General features: G+C 36.3%; 1 protein-coding gene across 3 annotated transcripts; it reads left to right on the forward strand.

The window, feature by feature from the left end:
• Positions 1 to 60: 60 nt before the first annotated feature.
• Positions 61 to 23,791, forward strand: LOC115453407 (P protein). 3 transcript variants are annotated; one of them, XM_037444533.1, is made up of 17 exons: positions 61 to 242; positions 8,844 to 9,056; positions 10,807 to 10,963; positions 12,651 to 12,690; positions 13,579 to 13,714; positions 13,992 to 14,158; positions 14,455 to 14,703; positions 14,987 to 15,190; positions 15,946 to 16,061; positions 16,480 to 16,618; positions 17,608 to 17,743; positions 18,086 to 18,288; positions 18,739 to 18,832; positions 19,309 to 19,451; positions 19,945 to 20,055; positions 22,264 to 22,411; positions 23,055 to 23,791. In XM_037444533.1, the coding sequence occupies exons 2-17, from the start codon at positions 8,864 to 8,866 to the stop codon at positions 23,231 to 23,233; spliced, it is 2,415 nt and encodes an 804-aa protein (XP_037300430.1). In that variant the 5' UTR covers positions 61 to 242; positions 8,844 to 8,863; the 3' UTR covers positions 23,234 to 23,791. The 3 variants fall into 3 exon arrangements, with proteins under 3 accessions (XP_037300430.1, XP_030037960.1, XP_030037961.1); XM_030182100.2 differs by having other exon boundaries at positions 61 to 238; XM_030182101.2 differs by having other exon boundaries at positions 61 to 238; positions 8,847 to 9,056.
• Positions 23,792 to 24,530: the final 739 nt, after the last annotated feature.

Genomic DNA, 24,530 nt, shown 5'->3' on the forward strand with positions numbered 1-24,530 from the left:
CTACTAAATTCCGCAATTAATTCCGGCCGCGATCGCAGCACTATTATAATAAATTTATCATGGCATTGGTTAGTATTGGCGCGGTCGCGACGCGTCACGCACGCGGTATCAACTCGAATACTAAAAATAAACATTACTGTTTATAAAATAAGGTTTTAGAGGTTATGTGGCGGAACAAGACAATTTTGTTTGTAGTTTGACGGTTTTGGCGGATAGTAATAATAGTGTGTACATTGAGGTAGGTATGTCAAAATGGGCGCGAATTGTATTTAATGTTTTACGAAGTGAATAGAGGTCTTTTGAGCAAATGAAGAATTTATTGGCATCGTGTGAGAGTTCTATTATTCATATTGCAGTTTTTTTAATACTAGACTTAAAATTAATACTGATAATACAAATAGACAGAAAAAAAAAGAATCTACTCTTTCGTTTTGAAAGCCGTTATAGCGTAATGAGTGAATCAACTGAGAAAAAACAATTTGCCGGTTCTATTTTCGCGAATAAATAATGTTTGTTTGATCGTAAATATTATGTCCTGGCAAGTAAGCGTGACATTAATATTTACAAGAACGACGACAAATAGTAGATAACTAGCATTGTGTAGGCATATGTAATACAAAAGAACTTGCAAATGTATAATGTAACAAATAGATTATTTCATGACTTACGTAGTTTTATCTAAATTGCAAAATAAGATGCGATTCAAAATAATTATATCTAGTATTCGCGGGTTAAAAATCGTCTCCAAAAAACTGTACTCAAATTAGCCAAAATAAACATATGTTATGCAATGTTAGCAGTAGTCGAGAGATCCGTTTAAGAAGCGTATTCAATGTTCGATTTTCGATCCCAATACACTCGTATATACCTATAATTAGTATGACAATATTTTTTACGTAATTTTTTGCACCTAGATATGCCTTTTCTAGCCAGGTTTAAGGTATGAAAATAAAAAGGATTATACTTTAAGGTCATATCCATACGTAATGACCGATAAGATAGGTCAAATAAATGGCTACCACAATGTGTGGGACGTTGGGAAACTTACGAATTTATTTGATGTTTCCTCTATCATTTACTCATGTTTGGTTGCTCCAATGCAAAATGTAAAAAAAAGAAATACAACTCGGCGCGCGAAAGGACGATAAAAAGATGATCCCACTACGACCCCATTCTTGCACATTACAATATTTGAAATAGGAACTCGCATAACCTGCAAATCAACATTGTACACACGATTATGTTCTGCTTTGAAGGACAATATAAACAATTTAATTACTAAGCATTAAATATTTAACTCTTTAGCTTTTAAACGATGACTAGTAGGTGACAAGCGCAGTATAGTACAGAAGGCACTTTTACGAAGAATATTTCATAGACCAGTTATAAATTATAAATATAACCTTTTTTTTATTTAAAAAAAAGGCATAAAACAGAACACAATCATTATAAACAATACATAAGCACTCAATTACATTAAAACTAGATTGTCTTCCTTAAACCTATGCCCTAATTGAAATTTAACTACCACCTTTATGTGCAATATAACAAAGCAAACGTTTTTTACTTTTACGAATATTTTTTTCATAGACCAATAAATAGTAAATAAACTATAAATATTAATATCATCACTCTCTATGTGCGATACAACAAAAGCGAACGTCTTTCTTGCCCCGTAATTCAGTTGTACCTATCAAAACAAACAAGTATGTAGCTTTGTTTTTATGAATCATGTTATATTATGAACTTTGTTTAGTCACACCTGCTTCAACTATTTAGGTATATTAAAGGATATTATTTATTTTATTTTACAACATAATCAATTTGTTAGACAATATTGATACTAATTTGGCTAGAGATTGACTGCTAAGTGACGTAGTTATAGTACGGAAGGACTGCAGTGCTGAGGGTTCGATTCGCGGGAAATTATATTATTTTTTTCTACTCATTATCGGCCTGGAATTTATGGAATGAAACGGACGGCGAAAATTGGGTGCGCCGTTAGCACCTTGTCTACCCTTTCGGGGATAAAAAGGCGTGAGTGTGTGTGTATTGATAAGATCAGGCTTCTATTATTTTCCATAGTAGAAACGAGCAAATAAGTTACTTGAAGCGATAGACATCATGAGATTTAACTTCGTATGAAACACATATGTTTTGAATTGAAAAGTAGTTTTTTCCTACCAAAACAGGTTTGTGTACATTACACTTTGAATTAAAGAATAAAATTTGTTCAACCCGGGTATTAGTTTTTATGTAAGTTATTATTTACAACTACATAAATCTCAACATTATATAACATACGAATTAACATACATTAGCATGTTTTAAGTAAACCAGTACCTCATTTTTTGGTAGTCAATAAAAAAAATTGCCCATTTCATGCATTTATATGATGAACAAAAATTAACAAAGCGGATATTTTATTTTAATTACAAATATAGACTGAAGACTAGACCAATTAATTTCATCGGTTTCGGTAGGTAGGTTACTTACTTATTTAAATATTAACAAAAACATTATTAAGTGCAAATCTAATATCGTAGGTTTAATTTTAATTGTATCCGTGGTGCTTCATAACTATCTTATCTAGTTGTAAACGTCTCTATCCTTGAGGTTAAAACACCTCCTTAGTTAATTATTTTGTCTCTCGCTTTGCTATGGAGGGAAGTGGCCAATTAATATTTCCAACTCCTCCCTATCTTTCTGTTTGATTAATTTCGTAGCGGGATAAAGACGAATTAGTTTTCCCTGAGACTCGGCGAGCTTCACTGCTCGGTGTCATAAAATGCGTACCACTGCTGATCCTGGCTTACAGGAGTTGTAGTGGTGGGTGTGCGCGTGGGAAAGTCTCTAATATAGTAGGTAGAGTAAGGTGGATTCGTACTTTTCGCTTCGTAGTTTTCATAAACAGGTATATAATTATGAGCGTAGCTAAGAGGGATCATGAGGGGCGGTGCTCATCCTAGAAACGTCTTTGCCCGTCCTTTAAAAGGCTTACGCTTACAGGGGCGTCGCATGGTGCAGCCCTTTCGTTGAATTCGCCGAGCACTTTATTTGCTTCCGCCAGCTGTCCCCTCCTAAAGAAAGGCTACGCCAATAAATACATTTGATTTGGTTTTACAGCATAACCAAGTTATTTGCCTTGGTAAATACTGATTCACTTAACGCCTATACTTTACTTGGCATATTTGAGCAAAGATTTACATTTGGCTAACCTAATATCAACTTTATGTATAAAGTACATACAAAGTTTTGGTTGAAGGCACAGTTAATAAATAACGATTTGGTACATCAAATTCATACAAAAATAAGCAACTACACCAATAAGTTAAGTATCTTAATATTTGCATAGCAAAGTTAAATCGAACTTGGTGCGTAATGCTACGTAGTTCAGCACCTGTTGTATCAATACTACTCACCATTACAGTATATCCTTGTAAAAATTAGCATACGCAAAGCACACAATAAATAACTTAACACGTACAAAAATGTAAGTGTCTAATTATGGAAATACGTTTTTGGCAATCCCAACATACTAGAATAAGTATATTAAGGCGGGATGTTTTCTCAAATAATGCCTTGTTGGAATCTGGCAATTATAGGCATTAAATTTACATAGAGCATTGTTTTTAACATGCTTCGTTTCTTACACGGCAAGATCCGGCTTATACATCGGATTTTTGTGTGAGCGGTTTAGGCGCTCGCAACCCTTGAAAGTTGAGTGACCATGAGGGCAACCCATTAGCAGGTTTCGAACCTCGGCTCAGGACGGCCACGGGGAGAGGATGGCACATCAACGTTTACGTCATAGAGTAAAGACAATCTAAAAACGTCACATAGTGAATAAGATTATCCCTTTCTAAAAACAATCTTTGTAATTCATCGTTCAGTTTTGCATCTTTATATATAGCTGGACTTTTATCCAGGAAAACTCCTTCGTGCTCCGAAGCAGCAAACAAAAGCTAGTTTAGTTAGCTATAGTTTGTTTAGTCTAAGTTTTTGTTACTTGCGATTGCATTACTGACGATAAGTACTAGTCATTCTTGTTTACTTCACTCCTATCAGTAGCGACCTTATTAGCTGTTACCGACCCTAGATCTCCATAAACATTCTGACTGCTTTAGTCGTAAAGAACACTGTATGATAATCATGAGTAATAGCGTTAATAAGGGCCTCTGATTCGAAATAATTATTATAATGTATACAATAAATGGCGCTTCACACGGTATGTAAGACTTTTTAATCAATTATTATTGTTCCTTTGCATAGTGATAAACAAATGTATCTTTTTAAATAAATAAATGTATTTCACATTGCCTAAACTTATATTATTCGAAACAAACAGTTAGTTAACAGTGTAACTACTGGACATAATAAAACTTAACACCTCATGTCTCAGGATGGCGGGCACAGTGGAATACCAAACAATACTTTGTAATTTAAGGTGTTGGATGGTGTTTCTATTGCTTATGGGTGGTCGTATAGCTTACCATCAGACGAACGGCAAGCTCGTCTCGTCATTCAAAACAATAAAAAAAATTCTCCCGCTTTTCCCGCGTAAAAATCATTTAGAATTAAGGCCTTAAGTTAATGTAATACTTCGTCTATCTGTGTCTTGTTCATCCAAAATCCATTGAGTATAATAGCTACTTAACAAAAAAAATCTTCACATATTTAGTTAGAGCGGTGGTCTTTATCAGTTGACAGTCTACCGCCCCCTCCCTTTTTTTCTCCGTCAAGGTCTTCAGTGCATAATGTTGGCTATAAATATGCATTAGTTTCACCACATAACTCGATTCATGCACGCCATGTTATGATTGTGTTTCTGCCAAATGTATATCTACAATGCGTATACTAAGCCAAATAGGTGATATTTTTTATTGCTTTAAATGACAAGACGAGCTTGCCATTCGCCTGATGGTAAGCGATACGACCCATAAACAGTACAAACACCATCCAATACCCTTGAATTACAAAGTATTGTTTGGTATTCCACTGCGCTCGCCATCCTGAGATTTGGGATGTTAAGTCTTATTTTGTCCAGTAGTTATATTAGCTACAATGTCATTCAAACCGGTAAACAACAGTGACTACACACTGGTGCTTGGCGGCAGAAATAGTATATACATATATAATATACATTGCGGTGGCACCTACCCAGGTGGACTCTCACATATGAGAGACTTACTACTAAGAGATTTTTTTGGGTTCCTTACTTTAAAAGGAATCCTTATAGGATCACTTTGTTGTCCGTCTATTTGTCCATCTATTAATCTATCTAGAGCCTTATTCTCAGGAATACGAGATATCGAGTTGAAATTTATACGAAATTCTCGACGTCTCTTTCAGCTGTGAAAAAATCAAATGTAAATCATCGGAATCAAAAGATATGACCGTTTATGTTCCATATTTTCAAAGAAGGTAAAACCTATAGAGTACTTCCTGTTGACCTAGAATAATGAAATTTCGGCTAGAAGGGATGTCTCACAGCATATGTAAAGGAATAAGTCTGAAAATCGTTAACATGTGTAGCAACACTAACATGTTGCAATTGTAGTGTAGCAACATTGACAGTTTGGTATCCACCTTAGCTACACAAGAACAGCTCGGTCAGCCATTCGAATACCATTTTTCGTGCAATGATAAGAGTTAAGAGTTTTCCTCCTTCCAAATCCTTGTGAGTGTTTCATATGTTATATTTAGATCCTACCTTATTTAAAAGTCTGCAAGCCTCAGTGAGTCCAACTCGCGCTTGTCTGGTTTTTGTTCCACAAGATTGGTTCGCGCTAATGTCCATAAATATTTCCCAGAACAAAAATAAACGAACAATAGTTATAGAGGTAGTTTGTTAGACGCGGCGCAGGCCCCGTTGACTTTTTGCAGACACATGACGTAAATAGGGGTAACGAGTTAATTATATTTGGTTTTTATAATTTGATGGCTATCAAGGTCCCATGTTTTTACTTTAGGTGGAAAAAAGAGATGAAAATTTACAAATTGGTAAAAAAATTATAAAAGTCATAGTTCCCCCTTAATTTAGCTTAATTAAGCTGAGGAACAGACTCGTTATCACAGCACTGCTTTGTCCTTAGATAAATAACGTCTATGAATGAGGAGGATAATATAGAACCTTGCTATAGTGAGCCAGCGAATTGTCAGTGTCACTAACATTTCTGAATTGTCGCCATTTTCAATAAACAAACTCAATCGCTTTTTACGATCTATCTCAAAAACTTACCAATAAGAGCAAAGTTATTTTTGTCATTTTTACAAATGAGTTATTTTGATTGGTTTATTCTCGGAATCAGATTGAAGATTGAGATTGGGATCGTTTTTTGAAAACGGCTGTTAGTCAACAGACTAGTTGAGAAATGACAAATTACACTAACCAATTGATTGGTTCCACACTAAACCATAGTATCTATAATATCACTCCAGGCTGTTTTGTCCGTATTAGAAAAAAACAGTTTTAACCATAATTTTCCATTACCATTCTTACCACTTTAAAAAACTTGATAAAAGTCGCAGGAACACGTTGGATGCAGGCCGCTTTCGTCAGGTCCGTCTGGAAATTTTTGGGGGAGGCCTATGTTCAGCAGTGAACTTTATGATGATTGATGATTCTTTCCACATTATTCGAACTTACTCCATAGCACTAAGCATAACTATTATGTAATGTATCCAAATTCAAGAACATTGCCTCGTTGTAATAAACATTTATCCTTGAGTGAAAACTCATTCCCAACATATCTTTACAACTGCCCTTCATTTTTATTAAACGTTCGTTCACTATGATAATGCAATCATACTGGCTTATCGCGAAATGTCTCATATCTGGACAGTTAAACGAGAATTATAAAAGGCGACAAAGCGGAGGGAAAGAGTAAACTATTTTTGCATGAATGCGTCATGAAACCCTTGTTCCCATTTTTAATAGTAAACGAGAGAAAATGACTCACGCTATAGCCAGACATATAGCAACTTTGTTGTTACGTTTCGTATAGTCAGTAACATCTCTATAACGCTATAGCATAATAATGAATCCATATAAATATTCATCTTCATAATAAATCACAATAAGTTTACTACTGAACATAGGCCTCTCCTAAAGATTTTCGTGCGGACCTGTCGAAAATGGCTTGCATCCATCGTGTTCCTGGGACCTTTATTGAGTCGTCTGTCCACCTTGCATGTGGCCTGTACACCAGGATCGGCAGTGGCACGTACTTTGAGACGCCGAGCGGTGAAGCCTGAACACTAATTAGTCTTAGCCTGCAAAGAACTAATCAATATCTTTAAACCTGGACCAAATTATGGCGAGATTTCTAATAGTAGACTTGGTAGAACTAGATATATAGAAAGTCGTGGTAATACCAATGATGTTTTACAAAAATATTATTGTAATAAAAACATCTTAGGGTAATATTATCTATGCAAACATCTAAGATTTTATATGTGTAATCGTGAATTTATCCAATATTCAATATTTATATCTTATAAACAATAATATTATGTATGTATATCCTGCCGGTCTTGAATGAAATCTCGATTAATTTCTTAGTTGTATTTTCCTGTTTGCTTCCACAGTTGACCACGTGTTCAATTCATTTATACCATAGAGTAGGCACAATCAACTACAAAAGAAGCTGAACAAATTCAAAATTTGTGTTCGTATCGACCATCATTTTTTTGCGCTAAAATAGATTGTAAACACTTATTAATATTAAGAAAAAGGAATATTCGAATTGAAGTAGTGGATAATTGTACCTATATCGGCTTCAGTGGTGCATTGAATAAGACGTGTGTATTGAATCGTTACGCCTAAATATAATTCTGAATCACAATGAATACCTAGTGTAAGGTTTTGAAAGAAAATAAAATACAGATGTTAATAAATTATTATATTCAGTTTATAAACCCCAACACTCTGATCGTTATTCATATAGATTTGTTAATTGAGCTATCAACCTTTAATACTCTGGCAGCACAGCAGCATAAAGGAATAACGATCAGAGTGATGGCAGTTACAAGTTGACATTTTTAAAATAAATATATAAAACGAAAAAAGAATGGCGAGAGGGATTCCTGGGGATTCCGCCGTCTGAACTTGAGAAGGAATGATTGTTATGTTGAAATAGTTTAAGTATCAAGTTTGTCTCTAAGCCAGATTGGCAATTTATGTTAAAATATATAAGTTCAATATAATTAAATACTTAATAATAGTGCTGGTGTGGTATCATTATTTGGAACGGTTGGACTGTTTACTACACTAGTTACCATCTGTTTCGCGGTTTTTAGTTTATGTTTGTGGCCGATTGGTTGCCTAGCTCTTAAATAATCCGTTTCCAACTGTATTTCTAGATCTCCTAAACCCAAAATAGATTGGTTGAAGATATATTTTAAACTTTATTGTCTTTGTTAGCGATCGTTATTTATAATTAGCGATTACGTTAACAAGTGACAACAAAGAAAACAATGAGTCAGTTTATAAATACATTGCAATGTTTTTTTTTTACAGGAAATACAGGAATGTGTCTTTATTTCACGAGAAACGAGGAAAATAAGTATTAATATAGATTTCTGCTTCATCCTCACTTATAATACATTTGTGATAGGTGGTCGTTCGGCTGTTCATAAGCGATTCAGCTGCCCGTATAACAAGACGTATTGAAAAGTTTTACGAGGCACTTAACACTCTACATCTTGTGATATATTTCAAGTCTCATAATGCCTAGTAATTGGGCTAAAACAGTAATACTAGACCCATAACCAGCACACAAAAGTGCTTGCACATTGATATCGTCTATCAGTGTAGCTATTATCAGTAAATTTCTTTCCAGAAGTTATGTGATGGTCCAAGATGAGTCTGTGGAAGAACATAAAGCAATGCAGCGGGCTGACAGCAAAGGACCCCGAGCTGAACAGGAGCCACTACTCCCTGGTCTCCGGCACTGAGCTGACCGGCAGCGCTTTGCAGCTATGGCACGACCTGCCTGAGGAAGTCAAGAATGATGAGGCGCTGGCTCCATTCAAGCAGCTCTGTGAGAAAGGAGGTAAGATAATTTTCCGCCATCATAACCGTGACTGCAACTCCGCTAAGCCTGGATCGACAGCACGCATTTTATGACACCGGGCGGTTAAGTTCAGCTAGTCTCAGGGAACTCAAATCTGTCTGTATCCCGCAACGAAATTATTCAAATGGAGATAGAAATACTTATTAAGATGGTGGGGGGCTAGGTTCGCTAGTCGATACTTTGCCCAAAGTAGGGAGTTGTGTAGCACAATTGGGAAAACATTGGAAGGAGAATTTGGAGGCAATTTAGGGAGGAGAGGGTGAGGGAAGAACAGGAGCGTTATTTTAGGCTGGGCGGAGGAGAGAAGGAAGGCAAAGTTCGCGAGTCCTTATAGGCCTCAGTGTGAATTTATAAGCAAGAGGTATACAAACTGAGCTATGCGCCTACGGCCGCGGTAAATAATCCCCGTGCAATGGTGTACATGTACGGTGTGGCGTAGGGTAGGATGTCGTTATGATGAAATATCAATAGACAGTTAGACATATTATCAAAATACTGGTTCATACAGGGGGGAAGGCGATACAGTAATACAGGTATAATTCTGAGTCTAAACATTTTTAATTGATTACGCTATACTTACATTAATTCAACTCCAATGTACGAGCGCCGTATGAATAAACATTAGATAATATTATCTACCAGTAAGTTAATTAAGTAATGTTTTCTCTTTGTCAATTTGCCGTAAGAAAGAACAGAATGTAAAAACTAAGGAATTGAAACGCATGAATCCAATGAATTTTATTGGTGAAGAGACGTGGCTTTAAATATTATAAAAATTAGTACTACAATAACAGTTATTGTAAGACTACTGGTGGTGGGTCTCTCGTATGTGAGAGTCCGCCTGGGTAGGCACAAACGCAACGTTGACTTCTGCCGCCAAACAGAAGTGTGTAGTCACTGTTGCGTTCCGGTTTAAAGGACATTGTAGCCAGTGTAACTACTAGACATAATAAAACTTAATGATCTCACTTTTTTTTTTTTTTTTTAGAGATACCATTAGACAACACATACAATACATTTTTATACAAAGCTATTATAAAATATATATCTCATGTCTCAGGATGGCGAGCGCAGTGGAATACTAATCAATACTTTCAATGATGGTGTTTCTACAGTTTATGGGCGATCGCATAGCTTACCATTAGGAAAATGGCAAGCTCGCCCTACGTTTAAAGCAATAAAAAAATGTTTTTTTTTGCGTAATAAATTTCAATTTGCTTTTACAATATATACTTACACACGTAGTTATCAGCATTTTATAATTACTCTTAATTTTATCTTAATCTTAGAAAGGTATCATTAATGCGATCTCAAGGCAACAGCGCTTTAAATTTAACAATGTGTGTTACAGTTAATTTTAGAATTATCTAGTTAATTATTTTTATTGGTTAAATAGATATCACCAACCTACGTCAGGAGACTAATATAGAATAATACCAGTCTATGGAAATACAATAATAAATAGGAGATAATGAATTAAACCAATTAAATATAGTATAATGTTAAAACTTAATATTCAGAGGCATTTTTGGAGTATGGATACACTATAAAATTATTGAAACGATTGTAAATTCGAACGATTGTAAAACGATTGTATTATTCCAGATTTTTATAGTCTCTTTGCTATTTACAATTCAAATATTCAGCTACGCGAAACTATGCCTAAGAATTATTTTGTTGAGTCGGACTATACTCGATCTGATTCCTTATAATTAATCTGTATTTGCAGTAACAAGCGACAATACAACGAATGGAAAGAAAAATGATACAAAATTCAAAAGGATTCCTTTAGTGAAATCAGAACCAATTTTAGGCGATGACGTCGAAACAGCGAATAAAAAAGAACCAGAAGTGACAGAAAATAGCCATAAGGATATAGAAAAGTGGTAAGAATTTTTTTTGAACATAATCTCAAAAACTCTATTCGCGAAAATGCTTACCGAAATCGCTGAAACAGGCCGGCATAATTATGTCGACTGGCAAGGGATAAACATACCTCGACGGTCAACACTATCTGGAGCCAAGTCTAATTATGAGATGCAGTGAGGTCATATTGCCATGTATTTATAAAAACGTTAATAAAATGTACGAGTCACGAGAAAAGCACGAGTCAAAAAGAAAAGAGTATCTCTAACAAGTCTCTAAATATACCTATAATATTATAATTTATATATTTCACATCTAATAATTATATCTATACTTAGTCTGGCCATAAATACTGTTACACTTAATTATAAAAAAATATTACATTTGAATTTCGAATCTGTCATTTTTATACGATTGTTCATTGTGTTTTCTCATTTTGGCGCCAATACATTGTAAAATATTTTGCGATATTAAAATGGTGTGGGGTGATAAAGAGAACCGAATCGCTGTGATAGCATTACACAAAGTAGGTATGGAGCCAAATGCAATTTTTAAAACTCTCCATACACTTGGTATTAGTAAAATGTTTGTGTACCGGGCTATTAATAGGTACAATGAGACCTCCTCTGTTTGTGACAGAAAAAGATCTGGCCGTCCACGTAGTGTTCGTACGAAAAAGGTGGTCAAAGCAGTAAGGGAAAGAATTCGAAGAAATCCTGTCCGAAAGCAAAAGATTTTATCTCGGGAAATGAAGATAGCACCTAGAACCATGTCGCGTATTTTAAAAGATGACTTAGGACTTGCAGCCTATAAGAGACGCACTGGCCATTTCTTAACTGATAATTTAAAGAAGAATAGGGTGGTAAAATCGAAACAACTACTGAAGCGGTACGCAAAGGGAGGTCACAGAAAAATTTTGTTTACGGATGAGAAAATTTTTACAATTGAGCAACATTTTAACAAACAAAATGACCGTATTTATGCTCAAAGCTCTAAGGAAGCTTCCCAATTAGTCGACAGAGTGCAACGTGGACATTATCCGACTTCAGTGATGGTTTGGTGGGGTGTTAGCTATGAAGGAGTGACTGAGCCATATTTTTGTGAAAAAGGTATCAAAACATCGGCACAAGTGTATCAAGATACCATTCTTGAGAAGGTAGTTAAGCCCCTTAACATCACCATGTTCAATAACCAAGTATGGTCCTTCCAGCAAGACTCGGCGCCGGGTCATAAAGCTCGGTCCACGCAGTCTTGGTTGGAATCGAACGTTTCGGACTTCATCAGAGCTGAAGACTGGCCGTCGTCTAGTCCCGATCTTAATCCGCTGGATTATGATTTGTGGTCAGTTTTAGAGAGTACAGCTTGCTCTAAACGCCATGATAATTTGGAGTCCCTAAAACAATCTATACGATTGGCAGTGAAGAATTTTCCCATGGAAAGAGTGCGTGCTTCTATTGATAACTGGCCTCATCGTTTAAAGGACTGTATTGCAGCCAATGGAGACCACTTCGAATAAGCTTTTTATATTTTTAATTGTTTTATATTTATGTATTAAACTGACACACTGTAAAAGTAATAAATGTTATTTGCAGTTAACAATTTTCTTTTTTCTTTATTACAATATTTATGGCAAGACTAGGTATATATATACCTACTGTACCCTTTTATAGTACAAAAAATAATCTTGTATTCTTAATGAATTTTCAGCAAACCAGTTACAACAGTGACTAATCCACGAGATGCTAAGGTAGGCTTTATTAGCTATTTAAACCTCATAACTTAAATTAATAGTATCAATAACCATAACACATTGGCCATGATTAAGGGGCGATAGTCTAGTTGGGAGTGGAACGGACTGCTGAGACTAATATCCGCGAATTCAAAACTCAAGGGTACGCACCTTTAGCTTTTGTAAAAACTTATGTATGTATTTTTTATGAATTATCGCTTGCTTTAACGATAAAAGAAAACATCGCGAGGAAACCTGAATCCCTAATAAGTTCTCTATGAGAATTTGGAGGGTATGTGAAGCCTGCCAATCTGCACAAGGCCAGCGTGGTGGACTAACGCCTAATCTCTCTCAGTAGTAGAGGTCCGTGCCTAGAAGTGGGACAGTATATAATACAGGGCTAATGTTAATATTATTATATTAGTAGCCCCGTGATCATCACATAACTTAACTACATACTGCAAGGCCCCAAGTTTATGTCCAAATTCATTCAAAGTATCCAAACGTAAATATTTGTTTAGGTACATAGGATAAAAATTAGATATTTCGCTCTGATTGAAATTCATACCCATAGCTATAAGAATAGAGTCGCTCTCTATCCATGGATGGGATAAAACAGGCTGGTACAATTGTGTCAACTAGCGAGAGACAAACATCTCTCATCAGCCAATACTTTAACTGCTCCCCACAACGTATCAGAGGCAATAGGGCCGCTTTGTTGTGCTTGTATAAAAAAGTTCGGCAAACTGATTTTGCATACCCAATACCTGTATAGGGTATGTAATATTAGCGCCTCTGCTTACCCATTCAAGGATAACGCCGTGAACTCACGTATGTTCAAAATCATATGGGTTTCTCAGCTTCAACTTGTGATAAAACACTGGCAATTCGAATATTTTATTACAGATATCCAAAGCGAAGTACTATATAAAAACAACTATATTATTAGGATGTTGGATGTTTTCCACACTTATTTTTATGACTCACGATGTCAAGAAGGACGTGACGACCATATCTTCCGTATCGTCATCAGAAGTCAAAGGTAAGCCCAACTCATAGAATCCTGACTGCTCTACAGAATATGGTGAAAACACAAAAAAGTAAGTTCTGAGTCATGTTTAGGGCGGCTGGCTTATATGCATTAAGGAAGGCCGCCAAGGCCGCGCACGTACTGTCTTAGAATCAGTGTACAGAGGAGTACCATCAATGTATTGTAATTCAAAGTTCTAAGTGACATTCCTATTTTATCTCTCTCTTCATAAGGTAACAAAAAATTACTTATAAAATATGATCTTAAAATTTTCTCCATAAATTTTCAGAATTCACATTTCCGATATTACATCAAACGACGTTCAATCCACTAGTTCTTACCATAAAAATGGTTGGGCCATTTTTGAGCGAACCGGAGCAAATAAAACTGAATGATTCAGATAGAGCGGATAAGGATAGACTAGAAGTATGGATCGAGAGGGCAGGAGGGTACGCGGTACGTGTTTTAATAATGGTTTCATCATCATCATCAGCCGCAGGATGTCCACCGCTAAACATGGGCCTCCCCCAAAGATTTCCAGATCGACCTATTGAAAGCGACCCGCATCCAGCGACCTCCTGCTACTTTTATGAAGTCATCTGTCCACCTCGTGGCTGGACGCTGCGCACTGCATATTATCCTGTTTATAAATATTGGTTTGATTAACGCAATAGATAGCTTTATTTCCCAAACAGAAAACACCTTCAAGGAAGCGACTTACTTGTTTATTCATTTAATTGTATTTTTTCCAGATATCAGACATCTGGCTGATATACCTTAAAGAAGACCAAGATTTCGTAAAAGGAGAACCTCTATTAGCCACACTATTAATAACCACAAATGACACGGAAGATATTACCTATACTATCAAAATTAAATCATCTTCGAACGAAACTACGCCTTTTGCAATTAGTTACAAGTTTAACGCAATAGATGGCGGTGTTGGCGTGATCTACGCTTGCGTTTTGTTGGCTGGGCTGTATGTCCTCATTGTTTTTGAGGTAAGTTATAGGAATCATTCTGCAAACGATTTTAACAGCTATTATAACTCGAATCAATAGCGAAAATGAAACAATAAGAATACAGTTTGTTTGACATACGTAAAGATAAATTACTTTGATTGGTTTATAATTATTAACGCATTATAATCTCCATATTATTAAATGGACACTTATAATCAAATTTATTATATTTAATCTACCTATACAATGATAATATTATTTTATTTCATGTCATGAATGTTGTGCATGCCAAGATAAAAAAAGTTATTTACTAACATTTCAGGTAATTAACAGAACTATGGCGGCCATATCTGTTTCAACGATGTCACTAGCAGCCCTGGCTATAGCGGGCGAGAGACCGTCCTTACCAGAGGTGATCTCCTGGCTGGACGAGGAGACTCTCCTTCTCCTCTTCAGCATGATGATGCTCGTCGCCATAATGGCTGAGACCGGGATATTCGATTTCTTGGCTGTGTTTACTTTTCAGGTAACTAATTTGAGTTTGATTTATGACATTTAGTTAGTAGATTTCATATGTAAGAGTCCATCTATGTCGGTATCACCGGATTACGTAACTACCCACAAACAGCTGTGAAAATTCTGTTTAAAAACAACGTACCGTCATTTTGAATGAACAATCCCATTTTTTTCAATCTATCTCAAAAATTTACCAATCAGAAAGATTTTTGTGGCATACGTACAAAAGTAATTATAAATAAGTTTTTCGGGGGGATAAATAGCAGTCACTTACTATGGTTTTACTATTTATTTAATTCAATCGATAGAACAATCAGGGCACTTTACAAATAGAAATTAAAATAATTGGCCAGCTTAAAGTTAAAATGATAAGTAAAACGTTTCCGAAACAATCCCTTCCCATACCGTAGCGTGGCTCGGACTGGCGGCCCGCCGGGCATGCCGGGGGTCGCGGTACATGCGCGGGAGGGGAGCGCGCGTTTGCGCAGCGGTGGCGTGCTTTGATGGCGTGAGTCTGACCCCCGCGCCCCGCAGGAATACATCACGCTTAGGTGTACCGAGTAGGTATCCTACGGAGGCGCACGGGACACATCGAGGGTTGGTGTGCGATAAGTTATTGTAATTGGTTCATTTTCGGAATCGGATTGATGATTGAGATTGGGATCTTTGTTTGAAAACATCTGTAAGCCAATGTAATCGGAGTGTAATTTTTTTTCCTTATCTCTTACCCTGGTCTGTTTTTAATGTGCGTTATCTCTATTGTAGGTGACAAAAGGCAAGCTCTGGCCGTTAATATATCTTCTTTGCACTATCACGGCGATACTGTCAACCATCTTGGACAACGTTACCACAGTGCTTCTCATGTCTCCTGTCACCATACGGTAAGGACCTTTGCTAAAATTGAACTTAAACGCGAAAGTGTATGGTTTCTCTCTCTTAACCAGAAAATAATTGAATAGATTTTTATGGATCTAGTTTGTAGATATACTTAGATAAAATATATTAATGAACATTATCCTAGTAAGTTTACGTATATTGAATTGCAAAAGTTTTTAAAGGATGTATTAAGGCATGTTTGAATTAAGTCCAAAAACCTCTGAATGGTTTTGGATGTACATTTTCACACCGAGCGCGTTCCTTACTATAATAAAGCTTATATTTCTTCCATAAAAAGACACAATTTTTATCTGGGAAACAAAAAACACACGGATGGAGCTAGAAATGCAACCTGAAATTACTTGATTTTTTTAGGTTGCATACTCTACCACTGACAATTTGAAATCTATGTTCTTTTTTCAGATTATGTGAAGTGATGGAATTAGATCCAGTGCCGATTCTGATGTTCATGTCGATATACAGTAACGTTGGAGGCACAGCCACGCCTGTTGGTGACCCTCCGAACGTCATCGTAGTCTCCAATAAAGCTGTGGTTGATGCTGTAAGTATTAGAAGTGCTAGGCCAGCTGGCGAAACTATTTCGGCTAACGTGCCATCCAGAGCTTTCTTTAGCTTTTCTAGCGTCCTTCTCTCTTGGCATGCATTCTCAAATTATGGCCATGCCCGAATTATTTTGTTGCTACATAAGTAAATGTTACCATGGTGTATGTAGTGTTAAAAGTGATTATTGACAATCGTTGCGTTTATTATCAGTCGAGTTGCTTGCTCCTCCCATTTTATGTATTTTTTGAGTACTCATGAACTTAAACTCTTGCAGCTATAAATCGACCAAATTATATTATAGTATCTACAAGACGACGAAATGCTAACTTGCAAAAATGTAGATGACATGACGGTGCAACGCTCGTATTGTGTCGCGTCCCACGCCATTCTTTTCTCTTCAAGGCAATTCTACTCCTGAGATTTTCACTTGGTTCACGCGCTCTCATTGGCGGAGCGCGCATGTCACGTCATTGGGAGCCAATCACAGTCTATTCCTGAAAAAACCCGACGTTCTAACCAAATTAGACTATGCCCGTTACTGTATTAATTCAATGACGTTTTACAAATAGACGCGTCATACACTGACAAAATTGCACATAGAAACGGCGCACTATTCACTATAGTCACATACCTATACATATAAATTACAAATTGGCTCGAAGAAGGAATACAAAGATTAGCCATACGTTCGTTAGTAAAGGATATATATACATCGACAGTTACAGCTCGCATTGATAGGTCACGAGCGTGGACCGCCGTCGCCATGGCAGTCGAATAAAATGCATTTATTAGTTAAAAAATAAGTTAATAGTGTATACTTATACTTATGGCAGTCGAATAAAATGCATTTATTAGTTAAAAAATAAGTTAATAGTGTATACTTCTTACTAACGTATGAAGTAAAACGTTTTTTTCATTCACAGTTAGAGTATAATTTGTACATCGTCTAAAAACATCTTAGTATTAATTACTGTGTTTTGTTTCCAGGGCATTAATTTCACCAACTTTACAGCCCACATGCTCGTCGGGATTTTGGCAATATACATACAGACGTCCTTGCAGATTAGATATATTTTCAGAGACTCGAATAAACTCAGACTGTCTGTCCCTAGGGAAATACAAGGTATGGCAACTGTCATATTCGTCGAATGTACCCATTATATTTACCAGTGGTGGAAGGTCTAGGTATGTAGGTAACCCGATTCCTGGCGACTTTCCTTTATGTTAAATTTCTGAAGAATTAAATTATTATCAGAACGATTTGCAGACCGCAGTCATGCATATTAGTACCTATATGTTGTGCCGGCTCCCTTTCGGATTCTACATTTCGCCGCTGATGTTTACTATAGTTTAGGAGATCAGAGATGGAATGCACATGGCGACGAGCGACGTCTTCGCACCTCTGCCTACCCTTTCGGGGACAAATTTGGATATGTGTTTATCATTTTGTAACTGCGTATTCCAGAGCTAAGTCATCAAATTGCAATATGGCGGAGGGCAGCTGACTCCCTACCACATCTAAGCCAGGATGTCCGTATAGTAAGAGAGAGGTTGGAAAGAAAGATACAGAAACTAACTGTCCAGCGAGATTCGTTAGCAAAGAAGGCGAGCAAACGAGCATGCCCGAAGGAGACCTTCCAAAGTACGCTGATCAACTTGAAGGAAAAGGTATGTGGGAAAAAAATCGTCTAAGGAATGAAAAATAGAAAATTCCATGCATCGTCTATAAATATATGGCCATTAAAGTCTGAGGGTTTACTTGGCATTGTGTTATTTATAATATAAAATAAAATTGTAGCGCATTTCCTACTAAGTTTTAGGCCGGAGTCTGAAATTCGTGCCCAATATATTAATAGGCTCGCCCCCTATCACATCATGGGATGGGTTACACACGTCAGAGACTAGGTGCATCATACCTAAGGGTTTTAAAAATAATTTCAATACAAAACAAACTTGTTCAGAAATAATTTCCATCCTACAGTTGCCTGGAAGAGATCGCTCTTAGCGATAAGATCGCCTATTGTTACACTAGCTATATTTTTTTTTCTTTTAAGTAGGTATGTGGTGTTCAATAAAGAGTTATCTATCTAGGTTAACGATTACTTTGCTTCATTCCAGTACAAAATAAGAGACAAAGTTCTCCTAATGAAGACGTCCGTTGCAGTCGCATTCGTAGTGATTGTGTTTTTCCTGCACTCGATTCCAGATCTAAGTTAGTATTCCTATCCTTAATTAACCTATTCAATTTATTTTAATTTATTAGGCAATGACCAGACAAGCCTAACACCTGATGAGAAATACTATGATTAATTAACAGGCTAACGCCCGTGACCATGAAGGCTGCTAAGTCTTCGAAACGTCGGAAGAAAATTAAAATACAAAAAACAGCCATAAAATCCAAAAGCTAGTTCTAGTTTCTAATATTCGCATAAAACTAGAAATCATCAAGCTAATGCCTTGAAGGGCGTGCCAAACACAAAAATTCCAGGTGCTTGCGATTTTTTGTCAATCAACAGTCACCAGATTAATGGACGTCCATTTTACTTGACATATATTCCGACCTTAGATAGAGTCACCACGTGTATAATTGTTATCGATTCGAGTACATTCTAAATCTTAAGACCAGCCTTTATGACCTACGCCGAAGGAAACGTTATCCTGCTTCTATGACAACTTTTTGTTTTAAAGACCGCGTGTCCCTCGGGTGGACGGCGCTGCTGGGCGCGATTCTGCTGCTAACGCTGGCGGACCGCGAGGACCTGGAGCCGATCCTGCGCCGCGTCGAGTGGTCCACGCTGCTCTTCTTTGCTGCGCTCTTCGTGCTCATGGAGGTGCCCTTTTGTAGTATTAATAAGTTTCCTTCATTTTAGTTATTCGCAGATGCTTTCCATTTCTTCACTGTGGTTTATCAGTTCCTTCAAAGTAAAATACTAACCCCCTTATTCATAGACGTTCTTTATGTAAGGGTGGAGTAAATCTGTGATAACAAGTCTGTTTCTAGGTGCTTACGGCATGGCAGCCTTCGCAATGCGTAGCCATAGGGCCGTTGTAATTGGCTTATATTGTTTTATTTCAATAACCATTGCTGTTAGCACTGAGAAACAGACTTGTTATCACAGATTTACTCCGTCCTTAGACAAAAAAATGTCTACGAATAAGGGGGTGAGTCTTTTAGTAAATCACGTGACAATTGTGATTGTCTTAAGTAGTCTTCGAACCGTCAGTCATTTACATAAAATACTCCTTATTTGTACGGAATCTTTAGACCCAAGTACGATTCGCACGTGCCTGAATTGTATATGAAAAATTATTCGTCCTTTCCAGGCCTTATCGAAGCTCGGCTTGATCCTCTACATAGGGGGTTTGATGGAACTGCTCATACTAAAAGTGGACGAAGGCGCCAGGCTCGCAGTGGCTATAATGCTCATTTTGTGGGTAAGTATTTTAATTCCACAATGATCCATAAGATTTTTATGTGGTCGGAAGAAACAAATATGTTATACTAAACAAAAACCAACTAAGTTATACGATCTGATTTTTAAGCTACCTTTATGGTGGTTATGTACCTGTAAGGGCTCTTTTTGAGGTAAGCCTAGGTACCTACCTCAAAAAAGAGCCCTTATAGGACCACTTTGTCGTTTGACTGTCTGTCAAGACCATGTACCAAGTTTAAACTTATGGGGCATTCCACGTGAAGCGGGCACGAAAAAAAACTCGATGTCTCAGATTTTCGTAATATTTGATTATGTTATACCTGTATATGTCCTCGATCCAGATACAAAATATTATTAAAGTGTAAAGCCTGGTAAGCGAGTTAAAGGACTTTGAAGTATTGACTGGCCGGCTGGTACACGCCACTTCGAATCCAATTATCAAGTTTTTAAATGTTACAATAAAATAAATAAAGCAATGAAATAAATACTTCATTTATTGAGCTTTTTTATTGTATTTTGAAATTGAAAAATGTTTTTTTTTTCTTTGAAAAAAATATGTTTGAAAGTTTCAAACTTGAATTTCACAAAGTTGGCATATTTGTATTTTTTTATTTTTTTTCTAAAAATAGCTACTATTGTATAGATAATCTCTGCGAAGTTTCATAATGGGCTGAGAAGTAGTTTAGGAGCTAGACCGATTACAGTGCAGAAGCGCGTCTGTCGCCATAAATAGCGAAGTAGTACAAACTTTCAATTAAACTAAGTACTTTCGATTAGACTATTTTATCATGTTTTGCATCGCTCTAACGATTCAATTACATCTGATTATAATATAAAAAAATATATTTATATTACTGACGGTGTACAACAACATTTGAAACTTGGCAAGGATAATCTATATACAATATTGGCTATTTTAGTAGAAAAACGTTATTATATAAATATGCCAACTTTGTGAAATACAAGTTTGAAACATTAAAATATATATGAATAATAATAATAAATAGTAGTAGTAATAATAAATATGAGTTTGTGGCATTGATGTTCTAGCCTATATGTATAAGCGGTCGGGTATCGTGAAGGCTTTTGTTTGATGCGTTATGTAAACTAGCCTGTGTCTCCAGGCGTTTTAGGTTACCACTGAGACCGTCAAATTGCCCTTCTGCCATGTGAAGTGGCACGAAAATGAAATTCTGCATCTTTACCACAATCCTGTTTGAAATATAACAAGTTAATACAATTAAATCTTTTAAAATGTTGTTGTGCACCGTCAGTAATATAAATATATTTTTTATATTATAATTAGATGTAATTGAATCGTTAGAGCGATGCAAAACATGATAAAATAGTCTAATCGAAAGTATTTAGTTTAATTGAAAGTTTTACTACTTCGCTCTTTCTGGCGACCGCCGCGCTTCGGCACTGTAATCGGTCTAGCTCCTAAACTACTTCTCAGCCCATTATGAAACTTCGCAGAGATTATCTATACAGTAGTAGCTATTTTTAGAAAAAAATAAAAAAATACAAATATGCCAACTTTGTGAAATTCAAGTTTGAAACTTTCAAACATATTTTTTCAAAAGAAAAAAAACATTTTTCAATTTCCAAAAATACAATAAAAAGCTCAATAAATGAAGTATTTATTTCATTGCTTTATTTATTTTATTGTAACATTTAAAACTTGATAATTGGATTCGAAGTGGCGTGTACCAGCCGGCCAGTCAAAACTTAAAAGTCCTTTAACTCGCTTACCAGGCTTTATACTTTAATAATATTTTGTATCTGGATCGAGGACATATACAGGTATAACATAATCAAATATTACGAAAATCTGAGACATCGAGTTTTTTTTCGTGCCCGCTTCACGTGGAATGCCCCTTATATCAAATACTTAGGTCTACGATCTCACATGTACCAAAAATTCAATTTTGTAACTCAACACGATCAAAACTAATGTTAGATACTTTCTTAATGTACTATATAAAATTTGTAAGGAAATCTCGGTGCGCGAGTCGCATGTGTCCATTATTTTTTTCTGAATACGTGGAATTTTATCTGATACGTGTACGATCCAGACCTATTCTAATAACCAATAATGAACATAATTTTGATCATCACGAGAATCACCTAAATATATAGGATTAAAACGATTTACATCAATTCTACAGACAAGTATGCTTATGTTAGGTACAATTTCTTTTTCTTTCAGGTCTCGGGAATGATATCCGGTTTTGTGGATAACATACCTCTAACTACAATGATGATCAGAGTAGTCCTCGCCATCGGCTCTAACCCGACTTTGAATCTGCCACTGTCTCCGCTGATCTGGGCTTTGCTATTTGGAGCTTGCTTAGGAGGTATAGTATAATATTTATTGATTCTTTGAGGTGACTGCCTCAGTGGTAAAGTTGTATTTGGTACTTTGTATTTGCGACTATCGCGCTTCAATCCTGGGTTCGAATCCCAGGTCCGGTGAAAAAATTATGACTATGTTCTACTATTTTTAAAATTACCCAGTCTCAGATGGGAGTTAGGAAGTTGGCGGCATGATACCCCCGTGCCCCGGACAGCACGTAAAGCCGTTGGTCCTGCGGCTGACGTGTTTTTGGTTATATCGAATTGCTCTCACCGGACTATGAAAGTGAAGGAACAGAGAGTGCACCTTTGTATTGCGCACACACTTGTACACTATCTCCTGCGTAAAATGGCATGCCTGCCATGTTGCGTATGGGCAAGCCAAAGCTGCACAAAAAATTCGTCTCAGTTTCACATAAAACGAGAATGAAAGAAAAATTTGACCCGTCATGACCTGTGAAAGAAAGTTCTTGTAATGCTAAATGACAATTAATAATCCATATCAATTATCAACCAATCTTCAATTGAGGAATCCCGTGCATAAGACCACTGTGGAATACCATAGTGGTATTAATATTACATTATTATTGTGATTACCACATTCTTTTAGTAGCTTTTAAGTCAAAATAATGTTTATATTTTCAGGTAACGGCACACTTATAGGCTCAAGCGCAAGCGTTGTGTGCGCAGGAGTGGCAGAACAGCACGGGTACAAATTCACATTTTCAAGATTTTTCAAAATTGGCTTTCCTATAATGATTGGTCACCTTGTGGTCGCGTCAGCTTATCTTTTAATATGCCACTGTGTGTTTAGTTGGCATTGATACAGGGTGTTGTGTTAAGGCTGTATTTTAGACCATAATATACAGAGTGATTCTAAACTAGGGTATCAGTAATTGTGGACATTGTAAAATGGACTGCTCAGTATTGCAACCTTAAAAACTGTATTAATATTCCTTTAAGAGCCTAGAATCAATCATGGTAAAAGATAAATATGTCTGCACTCGATAAGTAAATATGTATGTAGAAAGTTAATTGATTGTTGTATTTAGGTTTGTGTATATCTTGTAATATATAACCAAAAGTAGGAATAGTTATCAATATTCATTAAAAGTATTAACGATACTTTAAAGGCAGAGCAGTATGTTAAGTAAATGTAATATTTCTGTATAAAATTCGTCAATCTTTCTGCCTGTACTATCATCGCAGGGCAATATTCAAGTGGGAGCTTTAGTTACACTTCTGCCTACGTCTTGATGGTACAAGCGTGAGCTTGTCTACTGTGTGTAAATAAAATACAATATTTTTGTATATGTATATTAATGAACAACTCAAATAAATTGTATAAAATCTTATATTTCGTGTTAAAAATGAGTATTAAATGTTATTTTTTATTTGCCATTTTATTTATTAGTAGTTTTAGTCGCTACCAACCCGTGTAGGATGAACGTGCATAGGTATGAAACAATTTGACACATTGAACATTGTGACATATTTTTGTTATTTTATGACCTTTGAGTTTATGCCGACTGCTTTGTCGTTGGTGTCTTCTCGTTCGGTTAACTTCGGGTCGACAGTTATTTAAACTTATGTCATAATTTTAAACTTCTAGCCACTCGACATTGGCAAAAATCACCGATAAAAGCCTTTTTTTAAAGAAGACCTTTGAGTTATGCAAAGCTAAGTACCCGATGGTTACCATCGAACAGACATCTGCCGTCATGATGACTCCATACATGACGTCTTTAAGCGAACATATGCGTTAAAGCAGGAGGCCCTATTCCGTCTATAGGGGTAAATCCGTCTTTTTGCAATTACGGGTTTTTTATTCGAAAGAGAGCTTCGATAGCCGTATAGATAAGAAAGTCAAAAATTACCTATTTACCTATACGGCTACTAAAGCTTCCCTTTGATTAGAACGCCCGTAATTGCAAAAAGACGGAAATGCCCCCATAGATGGAATAGGGCCCCCTGACCTTATATGGAATATCCAACATCAACTTTGTACATAAAACACAAAGTCGATATTGCTTCGCCCAAGGGCGTCAATTCGACGAATTATAATCCAACTAACTCAACTTTACTTGAGCAGAATATAGAGGCGAGGAAATGTGGAGGAAA

Source organism: Manduca sexta, chromosome 28 (genome assembly GCF_014839805.1).
Source record: "Manduca sexta isolate Smith_Timp_Sample1 chromosome 28, JHU_Msex_v1.0, whole genome shotgun sequence".
Classification (NCBI taxonomy): Eukaryota; Metazoa; Arthropoda; class Insecta; order Lepidoptera; family Sphingidae; genus Manduca; species Manduca sexta.